The sequence below is a fragment of the Carassius carassius genome, chromosome 5, assembly GCF_963082965.1.
Source record: "Carassius carassius chromosome 5, fCarCar2.1, whole genome shotgun sequence".
Classification (NCBI taxonomy): domain Eukaryota; kingdom Metazoa; phylum Chordata; class Actinopteri; order Cypriniformes; family Cyprinidae; genus Carassius; species Carassius carassius.
In genome coordinates, this window is record NC_081759.1 from 18,088,812 (window position 1) to 18,115,822 (window position 27,011).

At 36.1% G+C, this 27,011-nt stretch overlaps 2 protein-coding genes across 3 annotated transcripts; one reads left to right on the forward strand and one right to left on the reverse strand.

The window, feature by feature from the left end:
• The first annotated feature begins 1,609 nt into the window (after positions 1-1,609).
• LOC132140896 (ras-like protein family member 10B) lies at positions 1,610-16,468 on the forward strand. 2 transcript variants are annotated; one of them, XM_059549949.1, is made up of 4 exons: positions 1,610-1,722; positions 6,313-6,691; positions 8,987-9,111; positions 15,180-16,468. In XM_059549949.1, exons 2-4 carry the CDS (start codon positions 6,404-6,406, stop codon positions 15,448-15,450), a joined length of 684 nt encoding a protein of 227 aa, XP_059405932.1. In that variant the 5' UTR covers positions 1,610-1,722; positions 6,313-6,403; the 3' UTR covers positions 15,451-16,468. The 2 variants fall into 2 exon arrangements, with proteins under 2 accessions (XP_059405932.1, XP_059405931.1); XM_059549948.1 differs by lacking the exon at positions 1,610-1,722 and adding an exon at positions 4,840-5,209.
• Positions 16,469-17,985: 1,517 nt separating this feature from the next.
• Positions 17,986-26,494, reverse strand: LOC132140895 (GAS2-like protein 2A). Its single transcript, XM_059549947.1, has 6 exons — positions 26,015-26,494; positions 24,783-25,012; positions 23,388-23,495; positions 23,070-23,166; positions 22,488-22,746; positions 17,986-20,742 (listed from the first exon to the last, which is right to left on the reverse strand). The coding sequence occupies exons 1-6, from the start codon at positions 26,364-26,366 to the stop codon at positions 19,140-19,142; spliced, it is 2,649 nt and encodes an 882-aa protein (XP_059405930.1). The 5' UTR covers positions 26,367-26,494; the 3' UTR covers positions 17,986-19,139.
• Positions 26,495-27,011: the final 517 nt, after the last annotated feature.

The window sequence follows — 27,011 nt, forward strand, 5'->3', positions numbered from 1 at the left end:
TTATCTAGATAATATTATTTCTAACAATTACAATATGATATATAAGAATTACAATATAGTATAATAATATTATCGATATATGACATTTATCTCACTAAAAGTAGCTGAATGTGTCTGAGTAATGATGTCATGTTGCGTGCGATCAGCTCTGTGCTGCAGGTGACGCAGGCATGTCGTCATCACACTCAGAGCTGCATCAGAGCCCAAACTGAATACTGAACAGCTCTTACAGCACATGCACAGAGATTTAGGGGGAAGTCAAGGTTCATTCTCGAGATGCGTTTGAACAATTTGTAATGGTTTGTCTATGTACTCATGTGTCATGCTACCGTCTTTGAACGTGGATGAAGTCTCTGGCTTTTTTTTTTTTTAAGCTACTCAGAAAGGTGAAGTTTGTAACCATCTCAAGACTCTCAGTTCAATTTTATTATGCTAACTGGTTCTCAATCAAGAGGCTGGTGCCCAATGAAGAGCCTCAGCAAACTTCCAAGGATGCTGCAAAATGGCTTAAAATTATTACAAATAAGACAAAAAAGAAAGCTTAACACACACACAAATTCTAAATAAAACTGTTAACATTCTTATTTTCGCTCAACAGCTGTCTTTTTTTATTAGAGAAATGGCTCTACACGGTTATGAAAAACCTGGAATTTTAAAACTGACTAGACCTAAAATAATAAAACCCAAAATAAATTTAAAATAAAATGTAATGGAAACTTCTATGATATATATGAAATGGCTTATAGTAAATTATTATTATTTTTATTAAATCAACTTGAAATGTTTTTAGCTTTCCTCATCAGTCCAAGCACATACTCCACACTTCACCAAAATGGTAATTTGCCCCAAAACAGCAATATAACAGAAAGTGTTTTAAAATAACAAAAGAATAGAACATTAGACATTCACAAGTCTCCCTATTTTCGCTTTATAAAAATGCATAAAATAACACTTTATTACAATATTTTGTCTCCTCATATCCAGAAAGAGGCGTTTAAATAAAGTGAACAGCGTCATGTTGTCATTGTCAATTAAAAGTTTTTAACAGCAAAATGTTATTTTTTTGTGTTATTTGGAAATAAGGGGGAAATGTACAGTGACCATGAGATGACTTTCATTTGACATAATTTTCTCGTGGCCACGAGTTTAATGTGTAAACAAACCTGTGTGATCATAATAACCCAGGACTATATGGATAAACATTTTGTTTTATTACCATTTAACATTAAATGTATTATTATTATTATATTAACGTTTTTACATTTATTACAATATATGCTTATTTCTCCTTTTGTGTATGGTTTTACCTAATTAATAAATTGTTTGGTATAATTAGCCTATGCTATTAATTGCTACCACATATTTCTCAAATACTGTAAACGCCTGGCAATTATGCCAATAAAGTTTTAATTTGATTGTATTTATGCCCGTGCGTGATGATAAATGAGCTTGCGTTTTAGTAAATTTACAAATTCCTCAACAAATTCCATACTATAGTATTTATAAATATAGTCTATTAATTAGCCGAAATAAAATATGTTACATTTAAACTAATAAACTTCCAGTGGAACGACGTCACCTCACGGTCACCGTAGAAATGACGTCAGTTAATGGAAGTCTTTGACTGTATAAATGGGGTTAATGATTAGCCTCAACCGTGCTCTCTTTTAACAGTAACAGTACTGAGCTGAAGGCTGTCGCACCTGGATACATACAGCGACGGTATGTGACGTGACGCGAACAGGTAACGACCACGTGGTTACTTAGCAACAGAAGGAAAGATTAGGTTGCTAAGAGACAGCCGTGGTACTCACAGACTGTTGACACAGAGAGTGTATTCATGTTCAGATAGTAATGACAATCACAAACACAAGCCGCTGAGGGCGGATGATCATTCATGTGAAACGGGTATCCATCGATTTTGAGGTAATAAGTGGTATGTCCACGTGCAGCACTCAGTGATGAGTTCTTTCGCGTGCTGGTGTTTGCTCGCCGCTATTTCCCGTCATGATGCGCAGCGTATTTACGTAAGGAGACCGAGAACGCTGCTGACATCTATGGCAAGCCGTTTGAACATTCATTCGTTAGTAGTTTAAGACCGGTAAGATACAACACAGTAGTGATAGGTGATACCACATTTTTGTTTTCGATATGATACCGATACTTTTAATGGCCAGTATCTTCAATACCGATACGATACTTCTAAACTGAACTTTTAGATTATGAAATGTATTTAATTATTATGAGTACAATGGGTAAAAATACCTACTTAACTTTATATTTGAAATACATTTTGACATTCATACACCTTAATTGCAACTTATTAGGTTATATTTTTGCTTACACATGCTTAAAATATGTTTACTGTAGTGGTAACCAAGGAAATCTACAAATATAGTTAAACAATGTTCACTTTACCATGGTTCATTGTCATAAGGGACTGCAAGCCATAGGCTGTTGCATACATAAAATGCAACCATTTTATTCGGAGATCATATAATTTATATTAACAATACAGAATAGAACATGAGCCATATGAACTTTTAACATTCAAATTTAAATAAATGTACTGCACATACCAGGGTACATTTTCAATAGGTTTATTGTGAAATAACTCAAACATATAGCCTATGTTTTTTCTGCATTGTTCTGGGCTGCCTTTTCCAAAAACATTAATGCTTTTTTATTATAGGCTACTCTTGGGAAATGCAGCTCTATTTAAATGAACTGTCAGAAGTGAGTGAATGCTCTCTGTAATTGATTGATTCTGCCTTGCAACATTTGCGTGTGTTCAGATGAGTAGGAAAATCCCTTCCACACATTTATTTGCTAATATAGGTTATTAATCCAATTTAAGGCATATTGTAGGCATTATTTTTTGTTTGATAAACAAAATCTGGCATAATGTAACATATACAATCATTATTTGCAGTGTATGATTACTTTCAAAGGCCAATTACCCATTTTGATCCCGGCTGCCACAACATCAGAGTCTATTTCTGGATCAGGGCTGTCCTTTGGGCGGTGCAACTGGTTTGAGGGGGCCCTGTGGTGAATGGATGAAATGAGGTGGACCAAAAAAGCAGAGATGGACCAAAACCCGAAACCGAAAATTACATTTTTAATCCCCTGTAATTTGGCTCTGAATCTCAGATCTTTTTTAAACTTTTCAAAAAATATGTGAATAATAGATTTACAGTGTGCCATATGTGTGTGTGACAAGGCCAATGCATTAAAACATTTCAGTTTAATCATGTTAATGTTTTAATTGAGTCGCGTGTGCACACACACACACACACGCACACACACACACACCACTCACACACAGAGATCTGAGATCGTGCCGTGCAAAAAGTTACATTCAGAAGCTCATAAACTTGTCAGTGCTGCCACGTGACTTTTATTAATTGATACTGAATCACTACATTACATTTCTCAACAACAAGGGGTCAAAATTGCTTCATTGTTTGTAGAGAGAGACAGACGAAGACAATTTACACATCTCTCTCCCTCCATCTCTCTCTTTCTCTCTCTCTCTCGAGAAAAATTTTAATCACTGGATATAGCTGTCGTTCATTTAACATTTCTATTGTAAAACATATTATTAAACGTTGACTAATATTAAATGATTTGCAGCTTCATCTTACCTCGCTCTCTTTAACATTAAACTGACACTTTGCGCTCTGCTTCTGTGAAGAGTAAACCCTGCCTACTTTGATTTGATTGGACATCTCAGTCATTTTGACATTGACAAGCTCTTATTTATAGCTCCTAACAGGCTGTGTGACTATGAGAAGTTATTACCTCAAAATGTACGTCAGTATGCAGTTTTCCCTATTGCTCGCGTGTCAGCCATTATCCCTCTGCGTGCCACTGTTGGCACGTGTGCCGTAGGTTGCCGACCCCTGGCTTAAGCTTTAACACATTTTCCAATGCCATCTGTATGCGTGTGTGTGTGTTTGTGTGTTATGACTAGTTCTAGTGTTTACGTAGTTAATAATGTCTTACTTATCACACTTGAGGTTGTTCATTGTTTACTCAAATCTGGAGTCCTTAACCATGCAGATTTTTGCTACATGCTCTGAGTAGTACTGTACAGTAAGAAAGTTGTTTTCCTTAAACAGGAAAGTAACGTTCTTAGTACTGACAGACAGTTGACACTGAGATGTCAAGTAAATACTTACAGCGGATCTAAATATTTATAATTAATATAACATAAATAGTTTTGATTGATTATTCATATTTGCCCTTTGAGCTGATTTGCTACACCGTTCTACAAAATAGTAGATTGCTCAGGAAATATTCATCCATGACATGTAATATTTTTACTTTTATCATTATACATGTTTGTATTTCTTCAGACAAAATACTAGAAAATCTAAAAATTTTGAATCAAAATTTGAGCCGGGAAACTTGACATGGGATGACTCAGCATAAAAGTAACAAAACTGTTTTTACTTCGAAATGAAAAGTTAAATTAAGACCTTTAGGATAAAATGACCTAAAATTTACAGTCTACTATTATATTCTGCTTCAATTAAAATCCTGTATTACAGATGCATCTTCAAAGTCTGAAGACTTATTGCTGACAATTATAGCAAGAAGCAGCAGGAGACGAAATGACCTTTGATGATCCATATTGGCACAGATAAACCAGCAGTGGTTTACTTCTATCATCAGCTAGGCAGTTAATGAGGAAATGCTTTCTAATGTTAGTGAGGCTGTAACTAAAGTGTTTTTCAATGGAATAAATGTATTCCATTTCAAGACCAATACATAATAACTATAACTTTTGCTGAAGAACAACATTTTTATCATGCTTAATTTACAAATAAAAAAATAACCAGCGTAAAAGAGATTTGTTTTAAGGAATAAATGTGAAGGAAGCTTGCCATAGACAAAGCAGAGCTCTCAGCTTTCTTCACATTCAATTAACCTGTGACGCTGACCCGTTTTGGCGCGGTCCTGCGCTCTGATTTTACGCACAAGCGTTGATTTGATCTGTCTGTTACCACGGGCGAACATGCGCGCGCCGTGCTGTGCGCGAGGTCCACATGACGTGAAAGAGCAGGATATTCCTCCAGGACAAGTTTGAGGGTTACTTCTGCACCTGAATGCGAGCAGAGAGTGAGAATTCGACGGGAAAGATCACGCAGGTGTTCAGCAGCCCGAACCTCGCGAAGAATGCAACTTCTCACCTGCGCATAAGGTAAGTCACCGGAGCCGTTGCGCTCGCGATACGCTTGAACCGACAGTCTCCTGCTTCAAATCGAAAAATCTTTATGAGTAATGATAAAGTGTTGAATACAGTACGGGTGGGGCATTTAGACAGGTATTTAGCGCTTATATATGTCAGTATATGAACAAGTACATGACAAGTGCGTCTTGATTCTACTGGACGCAGAGAATGGATTACATAAGCATTTTGTCCATTATTATTGGCCTAATCACGCTATAGATTGACACTGAGAAGATTTATAGTAAACTCTTGGATTAACATCATTCTTATGCCCCCTGCAGAAGCTCTATATGAACAGTTCACACACATAGAGGTGTTTGTGCCTGTGTCTTATGGTTAAATATGGCGATTTCTATTAATATCTTTGCTCCATTTAAATAATTCCAACCCACTTTAAGTTCTTTATATCATGGGAGCATTGTGACATATCATAAAATGTACAGACTATGATATATAAACAATATCAAAAGTACTATAAATATACTTTAATAAATTTATACTTTATACATTTTCTAGATCACAGGGGCTTTATTTTATTTCAATGCATTTTTTATTATTAGTCTTTTATTAATATTATTCAAATGTTTATTTTTGTATTTTCCTCTTCTTTTTGGAACTATTTGGAAAGATGTACGTGTGAGTTTATGTGCTGTCGAACTAAACTGCTTTGACATCGAACAATAACGACATTATTTCCTTCTGCTTATAGCTAGCTGAATTGAACTTGTTTAAAATTGATAAACCTAACACAGTTATTGAACTAAACTGGGCTGTGTTTCCCAAAAGCATCGTAAACCTAAGTTGAACGCAGCCCTAAACCAACTCTGAGCTATGACACTGTTGCTTTACAGGAGAACTTGAATTTGTCTGATATATATAGTGTTTCATGCCACTGATTCTCTTTCCCCCCCCGGTATTACTGTAAAGCTGCTTCAAAATAATCTCTATTGTATAAAGCAGTATATTACTAGAGGTGGTTTGATTTCAAATTATTCAAAATCCTGTTTTTATTTGAGTTGGACTCTTGATTGGTATTTTCATCTCTCTACCTGTTTTACTTTTCTCTTTCTTAGAGGCTGCTGGCCTATGAATGGGACTGTGCTGTGGCCAACACTGCTTTCGGTACTTCAGTCAGGACTATGTGCTGCCCATGTGCCACTCTGAATGCACTGGCCAGCTGTTTGCGAGAGCAGGGAGGGTGGGGCGTCCCACCGGGGGCGAGGTGGAAACAGGACAATGCCCCCTCCGTTCCGGATCGCGGTGCTGGGAGCTCAGGGGGTGGGCAAGACGGCCATTGTGCAGCGCTTTCTTCACGATGACTACAGTGAGGTGGCGGTGTCCAGTAAGACACGGCAGATGCATCTTTCTGCCGCAGTGCTCGATGGTCATGTGCATGACCTTCAGATCACAGATTATCCAGCCATCAGCAGCTTTCCTGTCAGCTCTCTACAGGTACAGTAACCAACATACCACAACCCTGGATAGAGTTTAATAATATGACTCTGACCTGGCCCTCTGTTAGGACAAGGTTTATAATTATTACATTTGAGGTACCCAAACGAACCCACCCATAGGGAAGGGAAATCACTAATGAGATTTCTGAGAGAAAAGTGTGTCTAGTGTGTCGCTAGAGTAGCAGAAATCTTTAAAAAGTGACATTGTTGTTGTTACAGTAGGGGTCTATTTCTACCTGTTCTGGCGTAAAAATTACAAATTGATTCTTTTGTTTTAATTAAGTGATGGACTTGTCTTTTTCCCTGAATGTCAGATTTGGGGCTTTGTACATTTTAGGGAGAACAACTAAGACATTTTTACAGTGTGTGAAAAGATTGTCTACAGATGTAAATATCGACTATCAAATATTTCACATCAGATATTTTGACATTCACATCAGACATTCCTTGTGTATTTTTTTTATTTAAAACATAACTCTGTTATACCTGCGTAAAAGTCTCATCTTCACCTTTATTTACAGCAAGTATTGAGTCAGATAACAACAGTGGAAATAAAATTCACTGCACAAATAGTGTGTTGTAGAAACAGTTTTGCTCACTTTTTTTAAGAAGTGTAACTGCTATCAAATGAGAATTCTTAATTTTTAGCTGATTCTGATATGCAGTCTTGGACACTTATGTAAACTGTTAATTTTTTTAAAGCCATAAAAACATGCAATGCAATGAATTGCTTCATTAAATCATCGGTCATTTTATAAAAATTGAATGGTTCATGCATAATCTCTGAGATATTCACTCCTATAAGATATTCAGATGTAGCAACAGTGTCAGAGGGTGGAAGAGCTTTGTGAAGGGTCAGTTAAGCAGAATGTTTTCAGTATTTTGATATGGGCTTTAGTATTGTAGAATGGTTTATAAGGAACGAGAGCACATGGTTCTGTGTAAGACTTGTGATTTCAGACAGCTCGAAAAGATAAAAGAGCCACTTGAGCAGCGAGGCCTTTTGTCTCAGCTCACTTTTCTTTCTCAGTGGTGTCATAATGAATCAGTGCTTTAATTAGTGACAATGGAAAGAGACGATTCTTTCATAAGTTTACATATATAATTGTATTCCCAACTGGAGTTTCCTGTCAGAGAAAGAGAAGTTAGCTTGGGCTGTGTGATTTAGACAACTGTTTTTCTTCCTTAAATTGCTAAAGCTAGCATTTCTCCTCAAACCATGTCCATTATAACCACAGTAACAGATTTGATCTGAAAAAGCACCTTCTACTAAAACATATAATTTGTTTTTAAATTGCCGAATATGCCTTCAGTGTGCCCTCTTTCTTCACATCCTATCTTTGTCTCATGTATCTTCACATGGCCGATAAACACAAATAGCTGGGGAGAATAAGAATAGGGTGCTCATCCTCTATCCTGTTTTCACATGTGTTACCTGTTTTACACTCCTATCTCCTTGAGTTTTAACATATTTCCAGAAGCAAACCAGTTTTAAACTAGCACATATGAATGAGTTCAGGTTTAAAGGTTCTGAATGAATCATCTGCACATGAGTAGTTTGATAATGTTGTGAATACTTAGTGTTATTAGTTGACACTTGTATTTACTCTGTAGCCTATTCTAATTTTAACTGGTTATTGAAGCTTTAGACACCACATTAAAAATAAAGTATATTAATTTGTTTTTGGGTATCGTATCTGATAAATCAGGCTTTTTATATTATTGATAAGAAGAATATGGAGCTCATACTTTAAAAAAAAAAAAAACTCAACTTTATTCATGCTGATATTTCTTTGAAATTGTGAAATCTTGCAATGTAAATAATGTGAAATTTAGTACATTTGGTAAACAGAACTTTATAGCAATCTACTTAAAATGCATATAAATACCCAATAATTTGTTGTTGTAATAAGATGATATTTAAATGCTTAGTTTTATGATCAAAGCTCTGTAGTTTTTTATTAAAATGTATAATGCAATAAAACACGATGATTGAGAGAAGCCTGATGTATTATATTTGATATTTCAATTTTAACATGTTTTCTAAACGAAAAATGTGTTTGGATTATCAAGTTGCTTTAGTCTAAATAAGTTGATTAAGTAGATTTAGTAGTGGATTTAATTATATTATTGAACTATATGAATATGAAATAGACTATCAATCAGACAACAGAAGGCATGTAGTACATTGTGTATAACAGGTTTGATCATGTTGATAGAGGACTTAGACATTTGTGTTTGAAATACAATACAGTTTGGATTTGTTTCACATGATTGCTCTGTGTCTGTGCAGGAATGGTCCGATGTTTGCTGTCGAGGCATTCGGAGCGCTCATGTCTACGTTCTGGTTTATGACATCTGCTCTTTCGACAGCTTTGAGTATGTCAAGACCATGCGGCAGCAGATCTTAGAGACCAGGTACGTGATGCGAATACAGCCTCATTTTATTCCTTCACAACTTTACATCTTTGCACCCTTCTCTCTTCCTACTACGCATTATCTGCTTGGACCTCTTTTTTTGTCTATTCCCTGCTTTTTCTGTGCTGATTATCTTTTTCTTCAATGTTTGATGCTTGCTGTAATTACACTCAAAAGGCGAGACCCTTCTGTAATCATGGGCTGCCAGCACACTGGGTCATGTCTTCATAATTTGGATCCAAATCAACAGAAATGCCTTCCCTTCTCCTCTGCTGATTGCAAAGGGCATGTAATGTCATCATCAAAAGCCTATTCAAAAGCCTCAGAGTACCAGAGTAGGTTTGATGATGGTGCCTAATTGTGACTGTTTTGTCTGTGTACTAAAGTGTGTTTGATATCTTTTTGATATCATTCACTTAAACATCATTAAAACAAGCTAAATGTTTTATAACATATATTATATTGCCACAAACTCTAAATTATTATTGCACAGCTCTATTTATCAAATGAGATGCTATAACTGTATCTGCATACATACAGCACACTCAAATAAAGTGATATAGCAATTCGCAACTGCCTGATATATATTTTTTAATTTATCACAAAATGCAACTCTATTTCCACCCAGGTCTTTATATACGGTTGGATTTCTAAGTACATCCAACTTTATCAACATTCTTCGTATAGATAAGATGATATGTACTATTCAGTTTTTTCTCAACTGTTTGATTGATTGTATCACTGCAATATAATTTAATATAATATGACTTGTTTTTAGAGAACATATCTATGTACACAGTTAGGATTTGTTAGATTTATGCTTAAAAATTTGAAAATTATTTTTTAAATAACAGGTCAAATAAAAAAAATATATCTAAGCTGTTTAAATTTGAATTGCTAAAGAGAGAACATATTGGTTTGCAGAGAGAGGATGGGATCCGAGGTGCTCTATGTATCAGAGTACTACAAACAGTGACAGTGATGCTTCATCAGTATTTAAATTCAGCTCAGTCACCGATTGGCTTAAACGGTCAGTGTGGGCGTCCACTCAGAGACAGATTTATCGTAATCAGTGGCGTCAGCTGTCATGCTTCGCTTGCGTCAAGGCCTGAGCTGTGAGGCAGGCGCTTCTGGTGACAAACATTCATGTTTTATTGATCCAGGCAGAACACAATTAAGTCACCTTGGCCCGACACTGCCTCACAGCTTCTACCGGCGTACAATACACAGAGGATGGGCTGCTTCGATTCACTGATCTGATCTGCTAATACCCAGCAGAAGTGAGTGCACGGGCTGTCAAACACTCCTGATAAGACAGACCCTGTTAGTGTGAGGAATTAAAAGAATGACAGTTAATTAATCTTTGGTGAAACACTGGGAAGTTTTGTATTGAGCTCTGTTAATGTTTCTTATGGGTCCATGTACAGTAGTTGTCCAAAATGTACAATAACTGACAGCATTTTAAAGCATTGTAGGCATGTTATAATGACCTTGAAGACTGTTTCAAAATCTGGGCAACAAAATTTAGGGTTTTTTTGTGTGTGTGTGTTTTAAATTCAAATCTTTTCCTCTGACATCTGGCATCAACAAGGCATTTTTGCCCACATTACTGCTACTAACTACATTTACATTCATTTAGCCATTTAGCAGACACTTTTATCCAAAGCGACTTACAAATGAGGACATTGGAAGTGATCAAAATCAACAAAAGAGCAATGATATGCAAGTGTTATAACAAGTCTCAGTTAGCGAGTTGGTAATAAATGAACAGCAGTTTCTCTGATTGGTGGATTTTTCTTTAGGAATGTAGTTATACAAGAATTTGGCAATTATTTATTTCCTTTTTTATAAGGCTGAGAAAAAAGACTTGTGGCTTTTACAGAGGCACATATCATCACTTAACAATCACGATAAATATGTCTTGAAAGGTTTATTAGTAATTGCTATTATTTTCTTTGTGATTAATGTGTTGTGGCTGTACAGCTTCACTGGAGGAGCATTATTCAGTGTGTGGTGTTTCTGCTTATGTAGAGCGTCTCTAATTAGACGCCTATGGGATTCTGTTAAGGTTAGGACATAGACAGGCGGTTTTGAAACAGACCCTTTGAGTTTGTAAGTCCCCAGTGACAGTTAATGTTATAGTCCTTGCCTCAGTCAGAACATGTCAGTGAAGGCTGAATTGATGTATGCTGCACAGCAATCCAGATATGAGGCTGTACCAGCTACATTTTAATGACTAAATGAATGAATCAGAGAGTTAGTGAATGAATGAAGAATGAATGCAATAATAAATTAATTCTGTTGCAGAGGGACTCTGTTGCGTTTGAGGATGAATTGAGTGTGTCAGAGATCAGAGAACAGAGATGTCTGTAACAGACAATGACTGATGGACAATGCTGGTGGTTCCTGTCAATTCAAGACCCAGAGTCACTCGGTGACTGACAGCATGAGGTCTAGAGAGGTGTGGGGCTAATTGTGTTTACGGTCCAGTCTTCTTATCAGTACACGGACACACATCAGACACATTTTCTGAGGTCAGCTTTGAATGAAGTTCTGTTATGAATCCACATCCATGGACACCCAGAGCTGTAGCTGTTGGTTCGCAGTTTTTTTCCATACAATAGATCTATATTTAGCTGTCCTGCCCAGTTTATATCAGTCCAGTGCAGCTCTGTGGAAAGCCTCTGTGAAGTGAAACAATTGGAAATCTATTTGTCTTTTTTCAGAGCTGTCAGAAGCAGAGGTCATCTCAAACGGAGATAAGTGAGGAGACATGAGCTGCTCTCTGTTGGAGACAGGACGAGAGGCTGATAGAGCAGCCCAGCTCCCTGTACAAATGACGGCTTCACTTCCTGACAGCTTGTGACCGGAGCAGTCTGCAATACGTGCTGCTTATAGTCACCCATGAGCTAAAGATCCTGTCTCAGACCAGTTTCGCTGTAATTGGCATGCCATTTAATAAGTTCAATTTGACTGGCCTTTTTGGGAGGGTTGTATTTCAACACTGAACCAATGGTTTTCATATAAATGTAAGATTTAGTTTACTTTTATTTGTAATTAAGCAATATCGCACAAGCAAGAGTGCTGATATTCAGGTTATATTAATTTTCAGACAAAATGTATCCGGTTAAATTACTCAATAAAGCCTGCTGTAGCATATCTGATACAAACAATTGTCAACATAATCAAAACATGCCTTCTGTCATCTGATAGATAATTTATAATTTTTAAAGTAAAAGGCTTCGGTGTCATTCTAAAAATGCCCACCCTCAGGTTGTAGTACTCATGTCTGTTTGCTGTGAAATCTGGTTTTCATAAAGTAAATATAATAATACCTTTTAAATTGTTCAAGATTAACCTTTACTGGACTGAATCAACTTAGGTTTACTTGATTGTCCAAACATGTTTTTTTTTTTAATTGAGAAATATTTACTTGTGCATCTCTCAATCATTGCAAGCTATCATATACGCATTTCATTGTACTTTTTGGCCAAGTAAATCGAAGTTGGTATCAACTATATCATATTTTTGCTCAGTTTGGTACATTGAATAAAATTGAAGTGTTTTTTTCCCTCCTCAATTGTGTGCTATTCTCCTTTATCTATGTTATATGACCTATACAAGCCTGATATATCAAATATGATACACAATAAATACCCATATGCAAACTTTTTTTTAAAAGATTTTTGTTTTATATTTTGTCTAAAGTTTCAAAATCCAGTTCTATTTCAAAATATTGCATTTTAACATATCTCAGGCTTCTCCACCAGTGGAAATAGTCCCATAAGAATCTAAATACATATATACATAAATAAATACAGTGTGCAACAGTAGTATATACCAAATAACAAATGTCAATGTTTATTAATCTTTTTTGAAAACAATGTACAACTTTTATTATATATATCCAAATGATGGCTGTACATTTAGAATATAATGGAGATGTGTTTGGATTATAAGAAGACATACAGGAGCTCAGTAAAATCTAATGTAATCATTCAAAATGTCTATTTTAAAAACTTTGTTCACCCAAAAATTTAAAATCTATCATTATTTACTCTTTCTAATGTCATTCCTGACCTGTATGACTTTATTTCTTCTGCCCATGCTATGAAAGTTGTTGTTTGGACTATAGTGTTTCTTTTATGCTTTCTTCTTTTAATGTCTTCTTTTATCGTCTTAATAAAAAAAAAAGAACTAAAGAAAAGCTTAGAATGACACAAGTATGAGCAAATGATGACTGATGAATTTCTGTTGCATAAATATCTAAAATTGAGCTCAAAGGGCTGTGGATGTGATTTAATAATTTCTGCATCTTTAGTCAGCTGAAAATTAATGTAGTTTTCAATGGACAAGTCGTTTAATCTAAAGCCATCAAAGGGCTTGTTGTGTCCTTCTATGATTTACACCTTTCAAAGCCCATTAACAAATATTCTAATATTTCAGTGTTGTGATGCAAGATCATCGCTTGCATCTGTGAAGAGAAAACCATTTGCCTAATTTCTTTTCATACAAGCATATACTATAGATTAAAAAATACTATAGAAACTATAAATTACTATAGAAATACTAAATATAAAAAAAAATGAAATGCAAGATCCTGAAACAAACAGTTTAGGCATATTTTATAATATTTTTCACATCTTTTCTGCAGAAGATGAGGTGTGATACACAAGCTTTAGGTTTAGGTTCATCTTCAAGGTAACGGCGATACAGTTTGATTTGAAAACGTCTTTTCAAAGGCTTTGCCTAGAAAGTTGAAAAGAAGTGCTTTCATCTACATGAATGCTGCTGTTGTGTATGTTCCCATGGGTTTACACTAATATGCATCTTGGTGCATGATATGCCACTTTATTCAGAAAGCATCCAGAATTGATGGATGCAAAGAAAGCTTCATACAACACTGATACAGAGGTTGTTGGATTTGGCCCAGACCACATAAATTTCATCAGTCTGTTGAAATTGCAATTGATTCTCTTGATGAAGACATCCACTTCATCAGATGCTTTACAGACACAAAAAACATACAATCACCTTTATAAAATATGCTATATTAAAATACCTATTTGAGGTTATTAGAACCACATTTTATGACCTGGAAAAACAGATAATGTAGTCAAATCTGTGTTGCCAAAATGAGAAACCCTTAGTTTGTTGCCTTTTTCAAATGAAACATTTTTGTTTTGGATGTCCGTAACAGAATGCTGTTGCAGAAAGACCTAGAGACATGTCTGTTATATTTTCCATTTATCTTTTTATGCGGATGTTAGTATTAGTATATTATTATATCAGATACATTTCTTATTATTAGCCGATACATGGCTGAAATTCAAATATAATGCTATTTTTTAGTACATAATACTGTCATTTTAAATGTTCCACATAAATTTAAACATAAAATGATTGTGTAGCTATTGTATGAATTTGAATATTAATTTTGATATTGGCTAAAGATTAAGCAGTGCAATAAAATTATTAGCGTTTTTTAAAGATTAAAATTACTGCAGTGATAACCTAACAATAAATGTAAAGATTGGTTGGAATGAGCATGAAATATCAAAAATGGTCTAAATTAAAAAAATATTAAACAAAATGGTAACATTTGGGGTGGTTCCCTAATTTTTTTTATTAAATTCCACTAGGGAACAAAAACATTTTAGCATTAGCCCTTCATTTGTTTGTTAAATTCGGTATCATAGTAACCAAAACGTCTCACAGCAATGCGCTTTCAGCAGACCGCTTGGCATTTTCATCTGGCTTTAAAACGCTTTATTCCATAGTCAGTGCTCATCAAAACCATCATTCTTCAAAATATCTTCTTTTATGTTCCACAGGAGAAAGAGAGTCATACAGGTCGAGCAAATTATTACATTTTTCTCTTCATTTTGAATAAACTTTTTTTGTTGTTGTTGTCATTTTGATTCCATAACGAACCTGTTACATCCATAACAAGTTACTGAAAGTAGCTTTACTGTGGTGTCTGTGGAATATAATTAGATTTGAGCGCACTTTATATTTAGAATTGTTTTTGCTTTTTATGTTTACAGCATGTGTGTATCTTTCCACAGAGTCATGGGCTCTGGAGAGACGCCCATTCTGATTGTCGGCAACAAGCGTGATCTGCAGCGAGGTCGCGTCATCCCTCGACACAGCGTATCTGACTTAGTCCGAAAGAGCTGGAAGTGTGGATATGTGGAGTGCTCTGCCAAGTTCAACTGGCACATTTTACTGTTGTTCGGAGAGGCTCTCCGCAGCGTGGGTTGTGCCCGCTGCAAGCACATCCATGCCACCATCCATTTCCAGCGGGCGCTCAGGAGAGAGAGATGTGTCCTAATGTGAGGTCGCTGCTTCTCTTCTACAGAGCTCATTCTAAAGCGGTTTGTGTCTATGGACACTCTATTATTGTGTGGGCAGCTGGAAGAGCTGTGATAACCCTCATGCCAAGGAATTTAACATTTGGGATTCTAACTATGGACTGACAGATGTGGTCTTATAACAAGAAGTCCCTGTTGCTTCATTACTTAAGCCTTCAAACTGATGTCTCCGCTTTTGGCCTGGAAGAACACAACCAACATCCCTGCCTCTTATCTTAGAAATCCAAACTGCCAAAAGGCTAGTGGAAGACAACTAAATTAAGCTTTAATGTTACATGAATACACTTGCTTACGTTCAGGCCAGGACAGCACATAGACGTTCCTCTATGCTTATGAACTTAAGGATCTTCCAGTTCCTGGAAGCAGAAGTGTTTCCCAGCTCAGGTGCCATATGCAGGCACTGATTCTGCAACTACACCACAAAGCACAAATTACACAAAGAATCTATGTTCTATGGATACTTCTGTGTTTTTAAAGGGACAGTTCACTGACAAATGGCATAATTTACTCACCTCTGTGTTGTTGCAAACCCGTCTGTCTGTCATTTGTGGAACACAAACTTTACCATGTAGTTACATACAATGGTGAGCTTTCAAGCTTCAAAAGGGATGCAAAACAATTATCCATACTGCTCCAATAGCTTTATATAGGAATTTTATGGGATTTCACCAAAATGTTCCTCTTTAGTGAACTGGAGGAGGGAGCTGTGATAACCCTCTGCTGTGATCAGGAGTCGATCTAAGTTGAACTCGAACCACGGGCCTCAATAAAATAAAATGTTGCATAGAAACTGTCCTACATATGATCATACGATCATTTCTCAAATGTGCACACGTGTGATTCAGGGAATGAATGTCAAACAAAAAAACATGCATACGCTTCTCTTTCAGATGTTACTTTTATAAATCGCAAATGATCGTGAAATTGTGCACAGCTGAACGCTTTCAGATTTCAGATTGTAAACGCAGCCTAATTAATGTCATTAACATATAATAAGCAGCAGTCTACATCCAAATCCTTTACTTGAGAATGAAGAGCGACAAGAATTTCTTACGTTTCTACTCAGACATTGAAAAATTTATATATCTGCTTGGACACTGACTTGGTAATAATCACTTTTCCACAGACCGTTTTTATAGATCTGAAAGTTGGGGTTGATTTTAAAATACACATCTGAAAACAGTTTTGTGAATCAAATCAACCTATTCTTTGAAAAGATCTAATAAAGGTTCATTCATAGTTTGGACATCACTACTTCTAAGAGCTTGGGCTTTTTCAGCGAATAACTTGAGTTTCAGTCTGTTTGTGATACAAAGCTCTCGATTTATAAAGCTTGCAATATAGTGCAGTATTATTTTTAGATTATTATATTTATAAATTTTTAGAATTAGCTTTTATTTTTTAGTGTTTATTTTATTTGTTATTTTTATTAGTCATTTATATATATATATATATATATATATATATATATATATATATATATATACTGTATATGTACGTATGCATGCATACTAATATATATAAATAGCTCCTACTGTATATAAATTTATTTTATTTATAATTTTTATTTTATTCTAATTTTGGGTTTAGTACTTCAAAATAAACTTTAGGCAACATTTCATCTAATATTCATATTTTATTTCAGCTCTATTTCAGTTACTGAAAACAAAATAATCTAATAGTTCTTGTTTTAGTTTACACTGCTTTTGCATCCCTTTTGATTGCAATTGCATGGAATAGTGACTAGAAAATAATTAAACATTCTTTTAAAAAGTCATAAGGATGAGTAAATGATGACCGATTTTGAACTATTCCTTTAGGGTATGACTTGATACTGTGTCTTATCCAAATGTAATTTTTGCCAAGATATGAGAATTTGCCCCATTTTGAAATGGTGCAGACATATTAAATCATAAAAGAAAGAGGGAAATATAATTTCAATGTAAATGTATTCTAAATGTATGCTCTTACATTGTGAAAGCCACTTTGTCAAGCAGAGGCTTGGACGATGTTTGTGTGCGACAAGAAACAATTAAAAAATATACCCTGCTTTAATAATTTAACTCGCCACATCTCTGGTGCACATACACACCAGCTTCTGCTACACACCCCTAGTCCGATCAGATATATGTTCAATACAAATGTCTACATGTAAAGAGCACATTATTCAATAAATGGACACTGGACACAAAAAAAACACCCTCGTCTGTGTGCTGTACAAGTTCTAAATCAATACCTACATCAGTATCTGTTCTTCAGAGGTATTGTATCTGCTGTGCTGTTTATGCAATGCACTACACGTACACAGTAATAACAAAGTGTGATTCACAGCATGTACTAAATCAGCGAGGCAGTGCATAATATTGTGGCTCACTGAGAAACGACTGGTGCTGGTGAAGCTTACTAATGTTCATTAATCTTTAAATAATCGAAGTATAATTTCAGGTATCATGACAAATGGAAGCATGTTTTCATATATTTATTTTACGTTCTAAATAATTGGATGAGATTCTGAGTTATTCCAAAAAGCTGGATTTAATCTTTTTATCCCGAGTCCACAAACTTGAGGTCCCCACAGTATCATGGTCTCACAGTCCTCTGAGAATATCTTCAAAGTGCTCCTCTCTACTTACAAGAGTCTGGGGATGTTAAGGAAGGGGGAGCGGGGGATGAAAGGGGACTGGGGTTGGAGGGAGGGAGGGAACAAGGAGAAGACAGTTGCAAGGGAGCACAGCTGCTGTACTGTGACAGACTGCAGTTCTGACGAGGCTATTATTAGCTCCAGACTTATGCCAAGAGTTAATTATAAAACCAGCAGCCAAAACACTGAAGCACAAGGTGACTGGAAAATGCCAAGGAAGAAACGTTATAGCAGAATGCTTGGTGGAGCTGACAGGAATAAACAGCATACAGGGCAAAAACCTTGTCCAGTCATGATACAGCATGTTACAAAATGTAAAAACATAATTCAAATCTGTTTTGATGCGGCAAACATTTCACATAGTTCTGATGTCAATGTATTGGTTTTTATTAAATGGGGCGAGTTCCTCTCTTTCATCAACCTCAACAATAAAACACCGGATTACATGGAACATCTGATCCGTCATGTCTACAGGCTGAGTGTGACAATGAGGATAAATGCTCAATTCAGACGACTCTCTTTGCAAACCTTAATCTAAAGTCTAATAAGCCAAAACAGTTGAAACATTCAGTTTACAGAGTACAGAGTAAGACAGAGTGGAACTGATGAAGAAAACATCTTGACAAATAGTTAATGTTTACATATTAATTGAATTAGACACAAGAGTAATGAAAAACAACAAAAATAGTTTGCTATATTGCTATGGCATCAACTGTTGTCAATGAGGTTTCGATTAATTTGTGTACTGTACTTCTTGATGTACAGTATGTATATATGTAAACAATATATGAACAAACAATTAAGCCACCAACATGTCTAATTTTAGTTAAGGCAACTTCATTCTTTGATGAAAGTGCTGTGATTTTTGTAACTGATCATGAAGGCTATCTGAAAAGTGCATTTTAGCAGGTAAAACAGTTCTTGACCTACATATGGCTCATCTGAACTGGCAGTCAAATTTTCAGTAAAGTCTAAAATGTTTGAGTAGTAGATTAAACCCAGGATTCCAGATCTTATTCTGCATGTGGCTCCTTGTGTGATCTTAGGCATGTTGTTGTACTTGGTATTGGGATCTGGGAGTTTGGTTTAGTCCAAGTAACAAAAAGCCCACATTGGGAATCGTTTCCTCTCTGGTTGTAAGAGTGTCCCTCGTTACTGCTTGTTCTTTTGTAGAAAACTGGTGTTGGGATCTTTGAAGGCTTTTGGTCAGATCTGTGATCACGTCTCGGTCGCACACAGGGTTTTAGTTTTAGCTTGAAGATTGATGGCACTCTTTCTGGCTTCCTTAAGGATCTTCGCTGTCTGAATGAAGAGCTCCTCTTTTTTTTTACGTGTTCAGTTCCTAAACTTGATATTTTCCCATGAGGTATTTTGGTCTCAGCATTGGAGTTGTCAAATGGCACCTTCACAAGTTCAGCAGTCTCCTTTGAATCCATACTGGATCCCAATGAGGACCAAGAACTGGTCATACAAGGTTTGGAGACCCTAGTATTCACCCACTTCTCGACTGACACCTTCTCCAACTTCCTTGGGCCACCGGAGAGTTCAGCAATGACTGCATCAAAAGCCCTGTTTCCATTGTTGGGTGTCGCTCGATCAAGACTTGTCGATCTGTTAAATCTTTTACACTGGTCAGGTGGGATCTCTCTGGAATTGTTGGGATTCTCATGGTTCTTCTCCTCAGAGCTAGTGCTAGTTTCTGAGTCAACACTTAGCTGCTGTAGATTAGACAAGATTTCCTCTTCTAGGCTCTTATAGACAATGGCTTCCTGAGCAGGGCTGAGAGGAGGAGGAGTGAAGAGATAACTTCTCTCAATTCCCCCCTCTCCACCTGCTAAATCTCCTTGAGACTTCTGAGAATCACGAAAGCGTTCTGAAGATTTACTTGAGCTGTCAATGTGAGGAGACTGCACAATGTTCAGCACCGGTAGGGCCAAGTGCTGTACCTTCTTGCTGACTGATCTATCTGCTCTTTGTTCAGTTTGGCCATTCTCATTTATACCCAGAATATGTTTAATTTTATTTGGGGACTCTTCATGAGAGATCTTAGCTGGTGTTCTAGGTCTGGTGTGTCTTGCTTCTGAAATGTCCCCCACTAGCCCTTTAAAAGGAAAAAAGGTATGGATGAAATCTGAACTCTTTTTGGGACCCCCAGTGTCCTCTGGATCATAAATGGTGTTGTTCGGAGGTTTGTAACATGTTTGTGTATTTCTCAGAGGACTCTGAAAGGTCCTTCCTGTACTTTCTTGGGGATCTGAGACAAGTTGCGCTTTGTCCTGGTTCTCTCGTCCTTTTAATCCAAGCGTGGAATTTTGTCTCAGTTTGGAAACAAACTGTGATTTGGTCCATGTTTGTCCCAGGTTCTTCTCAGGCACTTGCTGGGGTTGGATTTGATTGGCATTCCTCTGAAGGACTAGAGGAGTTTGAGGACGCTGTATCTCTGGCTGTGGTGTGGTAGGATGATGGGTGGCCCGTGGAAGACTGCTCGTGAGACGAGGTGCTGGTGACGCCCTTATTGCTTCTCTGCCTGTCCTGCTGGAGGAGTTTGTTTTAAAGCTGTCTTTACTGTCAGCACAAGTGTACACACAAGATGGAGTAATCGATCTCTCTCTTAATCTGGAAAAACACCCACACAAAACCTTGTCAGTGTCAGTCAGTCTTTGCTTCCTCAACAGCTGCTAATAGTATCATGTATATACAGAAACAAATATTCATTATTAGGCATATGGTCATTTTATATAATCAGAAGGGATTAGATAAGATAGAAATTTCATGGACATACATTAACAAAACTATTTGTTGGCCTCATGTAGACCTGGCATTAGCATTTGAGGTGGCCTGGGACTGATTTTGACCACATTTAAAGTAAATGAAAATGGATTTTTGTTATTGCCATTCAGTTATTGTTATTAGTATAGCTTTATTTTCTACTTCCACAATTTAAGTCATTATATGTCAATAATATTCAATTATTGTCCAATTTTACTGATTGAAATTTCTTGTATTGCTCATTCTTATCCCATAGATGCAACTTTTCTACAATTTTCTTTACTTATAATTCTTATTATACCTTACCGACCAGGTTTATAAAGAAAGCAAATGCAAGAAATTAGTCATATAATATGAGAGTATAATATAAATAAATAAATATATATATATAATTTCAGATAATGATTTTAATGATACAGTCATTCATGATCCTGGTTGCAAACTGATGATTAAAATAGCAGTCTAAAATCCTCATTTTAAGAGTTACTATATTACTGCACAAATTAATGCACAGCATTAACATGGTTCTTTTCTTGAATGTAGCATTAATGTTTATTTCTTCCTTTTGTTATTCTACTAATTTGAACACAACAAGTTAATAGCCAACATCAAATGTGGTGGTCATTAAATGCCTGTATGAAAGAGACTATGGTATTATTATTAATAATATGAATTAATAGCCCCTTTAATTACATGTTTGAAAGGGTCTTTGCTGAAAAGCGGGAAATTGCTAATGAGATGTCATGATGAAGTGAAACAAGTTTGGTTCCTAGTGACTGTTTAATTGCTGAAGAAGCATGCATAGTTGTAAATTAACTTTGAAAAAAAATCTCAGTCCCTGTCTCTGTCTTAGATTTGCACACAAACTCCGTCTCGCTATGTTAATTTCTTAGACTTGGGGTGTTGTTTTGTTGGGGCATTCAAACCTCAGGTGACAAGTAACGTGTCTGTGAGAATCCAAGAGATTCAAGTGTTTTTAAGTGGATTCTATCATCCTGTTAGCCAGATCTATGCCTGGGGAAGATTTTTTATTCACCCAATCACATTTCAAAAAGTACTGGTTATATATACACACAAGAAAACATTTTTTTAAACTGCAATCTATCTGAAGTAGTAACAGAAACATAATTTCAGTTTTCTTCCAAATTGTGTCATAAACACGAGATGAAATGGATTATTGGGGGGAGGAAAAAATTGAGCGGGGACTTGGTTCTAAGCATCAGTTGTTGACTGAATGGAGGCAGATCTGAATGTGAGTTTATAGGATTTATGTCAAAAGAGAGAATCTGTTCCACTGGAAGATCTAGATATGATATTTTGATAAAAAATTACAAGGTCAAAATTTGCATATGCATGAACAAATCATTATCAATATCATCAATAAGACAGTGTTAACGTGAAATCAAAACAGACCATATTTGTTGTCATAACACCAAAAGTAAACTGCTATTTTGGTAATGCTTATCAGACCGGAATTCAAATATGAATATGCAGTCATCTGAAACACCTACATTTCCTGACCCCTCACAATAAAACAGTTTCATACCAATGGTTCCTGACATTCTTTGACCTTACTCCAGTAGGGAACTTACTTGTTAGGAGAAGGGCTGTTTCTCCGGCGGCTGGACTGATGTTCAGGGTCAGGGGAACAGGAGGAGCGTGGGGGAGAGGGCCTTCCTCTCTGGGCTCTGTGGGCGGCTGAAGGGGTCCAGACAACTGGCTGAAGAGGGGACTGAGTTCGGCTCAGCATAAGAGTGGTCTGAGGAGCACACTGGCCATCAGGTTGTGTTTTAATAAACCGCTCTTTGATCTCATGGACCAGAGTACCTGGACGTGTGGTCAACTTATGTACTGATATGTATATGTGAGAGAGAAAAAAAAAAAAGAAAGAAAGGAAATACTGATTCAATTCCTTAATATTCTCCAAGTGTTGAGATGTAATGAAATATTAATGAAGATTATACAAACACTATGCCACTAGGCATGATCCCACTACAATGTCTCAAAATGTACCTCATAAAGGCAAACCAATCTTAAAAAATAGTTAAGGGTTGCAAAATTGTTTGGGTTGAGATATATGATGAACAACCACACACCTTCCACTGTTTATATTATTTCTTATACTAATTTTTGTAGGTAGTTGTAGGTGTGTGTTTGTGTGCATATCCACGTACTGAGAGAAGTGCAGCGGCAGGGATCATGTTTGTCGAGATAGTGCTCCAGGGTGTCCCATCCTCCGCCCACTCGCACCATAACATGATTCCTCAAAATCTACTCACACACACATCTTTATGAGCAAATGTCATCTGCAGTTGAGTGAGCCATTTTTTCTCTTGTTATCATATCCACAAAACAAATACCCTTCCATTTCTTTTCAACAAAGCTTCTGAGACAGTCAAATATTTGTTATTGACCATAATGGGTCAACACATATTTCTGCTTGTCTAGCGCTTTGAAAAATGATAAATTGACAGTGATTTCATATACAGTACCCGCACAAATATGAGTGTGTTGGAGTCTCCAACCCTGTATTTGCCCTCTGATACCTTCACCATGGGGAACTGGGATGGGCAGGTGCATCGGCTTATCAGAAGCTGGACCTGCACACACACACACACACACACACAAACTCAGAAACGTTACTGCTATGACCCACACACCTCTGACAGAGTATTCTAAGCAGATGGAACCTGCAACTTTGAAAGCCTCCATAAATCAGCGAGGAGAGCCACAAATCAAAATGGCAGTCTAATTCAAAGTTCCTCTCCTTTTCCCCATCCCTGCAAATATTTTTAAATGGTAAAAGGAGGCATGAATCTTATAGTTATGAGGATGTTAAGTTTTGACCCTTTGGGTGTCCTTGTTTCTGAGACATTCTCTTGCATGCCATATCTGTTTAATAACATTGGGGCTTGTGTTATGGGGGGTGTAATGGATCAGTCGCTGAAAGGAGCAAGCGATGAGCTGCGTCACTGTGCCCTTGAGCAAAGCACTTAATTATAGATGGCTTGAGTCTGTAATAAGTGTACTTACACACAAGCTGATTTGGATTTAAGTATCTGCTAAATGACTAATAACTAACAAATAGCGACTGTGACAGAGAAACTGTTCATTAGTCTAAAAAAGAGAGAAAAAGATATATTTTGAATGCCAGAAATGCATTTTTCTTTACAATTCTTTCTAAAATTAAGCATATTTCCCCTCTTAAATTCTCTTTAGAGTCATTCAAAAATCTTATTCTCAGTACTGTACATACAGTCATAAAAACCATTTCGCCTGGACACAATAAAAAAAGAAATTAAATAAAATGCTATTTAAAATTATCATGATATATGAATAGTTTATAATTTAAATATTTGTATATTACATAAAAAAATTACATGATATATTGTACAATTTATATTACTGAAAATAGGAGTGGGGACGTTCTCAATTGTTGTCAGACATGTAACAATGCTAAATCTTTATGATACTAAAGTAGGTTTTATTTTTGTTATGGAGTTTTTGTTCTTTAAAATTTGCGGTGGGTTGTGAAATATTCTCTTGACAGGTTTTGTGAGATTCACCTTTCTTTAAGACTGGTCATAACTTTTTAAAAATCATTTACATAAAAACATACACTTTAATTTGAATCTGAAAAGTTTACTGAAGTTGACCGATGACTTCTTGGCTAACTGCTAGTCGGTTAAAATAACTCTTAACATGTAGTTTTAATATAGTGTCTATGTTTGAGCAGCTGGCCCATCAACCAAAATGTAATCTATAATTTTGATAGGATCAAATTATTTTATGCAAGAATTGCTTAATTTAGATTCAATTCTTAATTCAAATGCAGTGCCTTTAGCACATCAGTAAACATTGAGTGAATTTCATCTTTGAAGCATCACCATCTCATCCAGATTGTGGATGTTTCTTAGACTCCTCTGTGGTTTGGGCTGAGCAGGCAAGTCCTCCATCTCTCCACGAATCTCCTCCTCTATCTCCTGCTCCAGCTGAATGAGGACTGGTGAAGCCATGCCGAAGCGCGAGGCCTGTCTGGCCACCTCAAGAAGGCACAGCACAAAATTCTTCTCGTTCTTACGCAGGACAAGGTCATTGGTCTCAAACATCAGTACATCTGCAGGGGGGAGAGTTTAGGATGGTAACAGAGTCTATAAGAACAGGTACAGGACACTATAGTTCATCTATGTAATTGAGGATGGCAAAATAAACTATGACATATTATAACCAAACATTCTTCATACAGTGGACTACCAGTAAAATTTATAGCAATGTGATACCAAAAATTATTTAAACACTTTGACCTCACCATGTTTTGCTTAAGTGTTTTATCTTTAATTGCTAATGTGAAACTTTTTACAACACAGACTGAACAAAATTAAGCATTGCTTGGTAGTTGGTTGACCTAATTTGGTATATTGTGTACTTAAATTTAACAGCTGACAGCTATTCAGCCTATTTCATTACATTCCAGTCAAAGTAGTTTGACATTATCAAGATGAATTTGTTGTGACACAGTTTGACTCTTGAGTTCTTATCATATTTTATAACCATTTATTTATTCACTAAACTATATTGAATAAACTGATAATGAGAGAAAAGTTGAAGGTGTCTGAATAAACATTGGTTTGACTGTAAATAAAGCAAAAATAAAGTTTTCAGTTACTGGTGTCATTACAGAAATTTCTATTCAATATTCATTTTTTTCCACTTGCAAATTGTCTGTTAAGATAGATAGCATATAATAGAAAAACAGTATTCAACTGATCATGTGAATTCATTGGTGGTCCCCATCCAAAGCTTTTATTAAGACACTATAACTGGCGTCTCAAGTGAGTGAAAATATGACATATTTATTAAATTGACTATTCAGTTTATGTAAAGAAAAATGTAATAAGGAGAAACTCGTTTAAATGTGAACAAACAGCCTAAACCTTCAAAGGTGTCTCTAGTATTGTGAGTTCACAGCACTCTCTAGTGGTACCGGGCATAATTGCAAATACGTGAATTTTTATTTATTTTTTTAATCAAATTAATTGCATGCCCTGTTCAGTAAATAATTCGATATTAAACAAATATGAAACATTTTTTTATTTACATTTAAAATAGTAAAATATACCTGGAATGCCCATTTCTTTTCGACACCAGTTGATGAAATTGGTGACATTATCCCGAGCCAGGAATGTTGTTGGATGGGCAGAGCTGACGAAAGTGACTCCAGAAGCGGGCAGATTCATCTCCGTGGGTCCGCTCCTCTTACCAAAATCATCCGCCACGCGTGTCACGCAATTTGCGTGGGCACACAGCAGCGCACCTGTCTCTAACACCTCCAAAATATTATTCACGTCAATCTGTATGCTGTATAACTCTCCCAGCCATTCTGCCAGGTCTTCTTTCATGGCATAGAGATACTCCTCACTCGATTTAAAAGGTTTGATGCTTTGATTGGATGCATGCTGAATCCCAGACATGGCTTGGAGTGTATCAAATAAAGTTAATCGATTAAAAATAAAAAAACACACATCTAGGATTGATACAGTGTTGTAAGAGTAAAAGGCAAAATAAAATTTACTTTAGCAGCTTACTAACTGACAACAAACCAGTACCACTTGTCGATTCAGTTTGTTTTATCGACTCCAAAGGAAAAATATATATATATTTCGCCGTCCTAAAATTTAATGTAAATATAATTTGATGAAATTCATCGGTTGTGCAGTGTTGTGTTGAAGAGTTTCATCGCGTTTGAACGTGTTGTCAGGGTGTGTGAGTGAGAATATCGTCCTTGGTTACCAGACAGCGTCGAAATCCAAACACTCCACTTAACCATTTATTGCCCACACGTTCAACTACAGCAAACAGAACATTAACACCAAACATTTAGGAGTATTATAACAATAAGATAAAGATTTTTATAAACTCTTCCTAAGTGTTATCATCTTAACTACAGCATAGCGATATAAAACCGCAAAGGGGTATAATATATCAAACATTAGGACTACAGGCTAACATTTATATGTAAACACGCGTGTGTGTGTGTGTGTTTAAAAATTTTTTTTTTTTACAGTTACCCCTATATCTACCGCCACTCATAACAACATATTTTTAGGTCATTTAAA

What these genes read in the sequence shown, in the direction of transcription:
- LOC132140896 (XM_059549949.1), top strand. Translation starts at nt 6,404, where the DNA reads ATGCACTGGCCAGCTGTTTGCGAGAGCAGGGAGGGTGGGGCGTCCCAC. An exon ending in TTCCTGTCAGCTCTCTACAG is followed by an intron (nt 6,692 to 8,986) that starts GTACAGTAACCA and finishes GTGTCTGTGCAG; the next exon opens with GAATGGTCCGATGTTTGCTG. An exon ending in CAGCAGATCTTAGAGACCAG is followed by an intron (nt 9,112 to 15,179) that starts GTACGTGATGCG and finishes ATCTTTCCACAG; the next exon opens with AGTCATGGGCTCTGGAGAGA.
- LOC132140895 (XM_059549947.1), bottom strand. Translation starts at nt 26,366, where the DNA reads ATGTCTGGGATTCAGCATGCATCCAATCAAAGCATCAAACCTTTTAAA. An exon ending in AAAAGAAATGGGCATTCCAG is followed by an intron (nt 25,013 to 26,014) that starts GTATATTTTACT and finishes TCCCCCCTGCAG; the next exon opens with ATGTACTGATGTTTGAGACC. An exon ending in CTGCCGCTGCACTTCTCTCA is followed by an intron (nt 22,747 to 23,069) that starts GTACGTGGATAT and finishes TATACATATCAG; the next exon opens with TACATAAGTTGACCACACGT.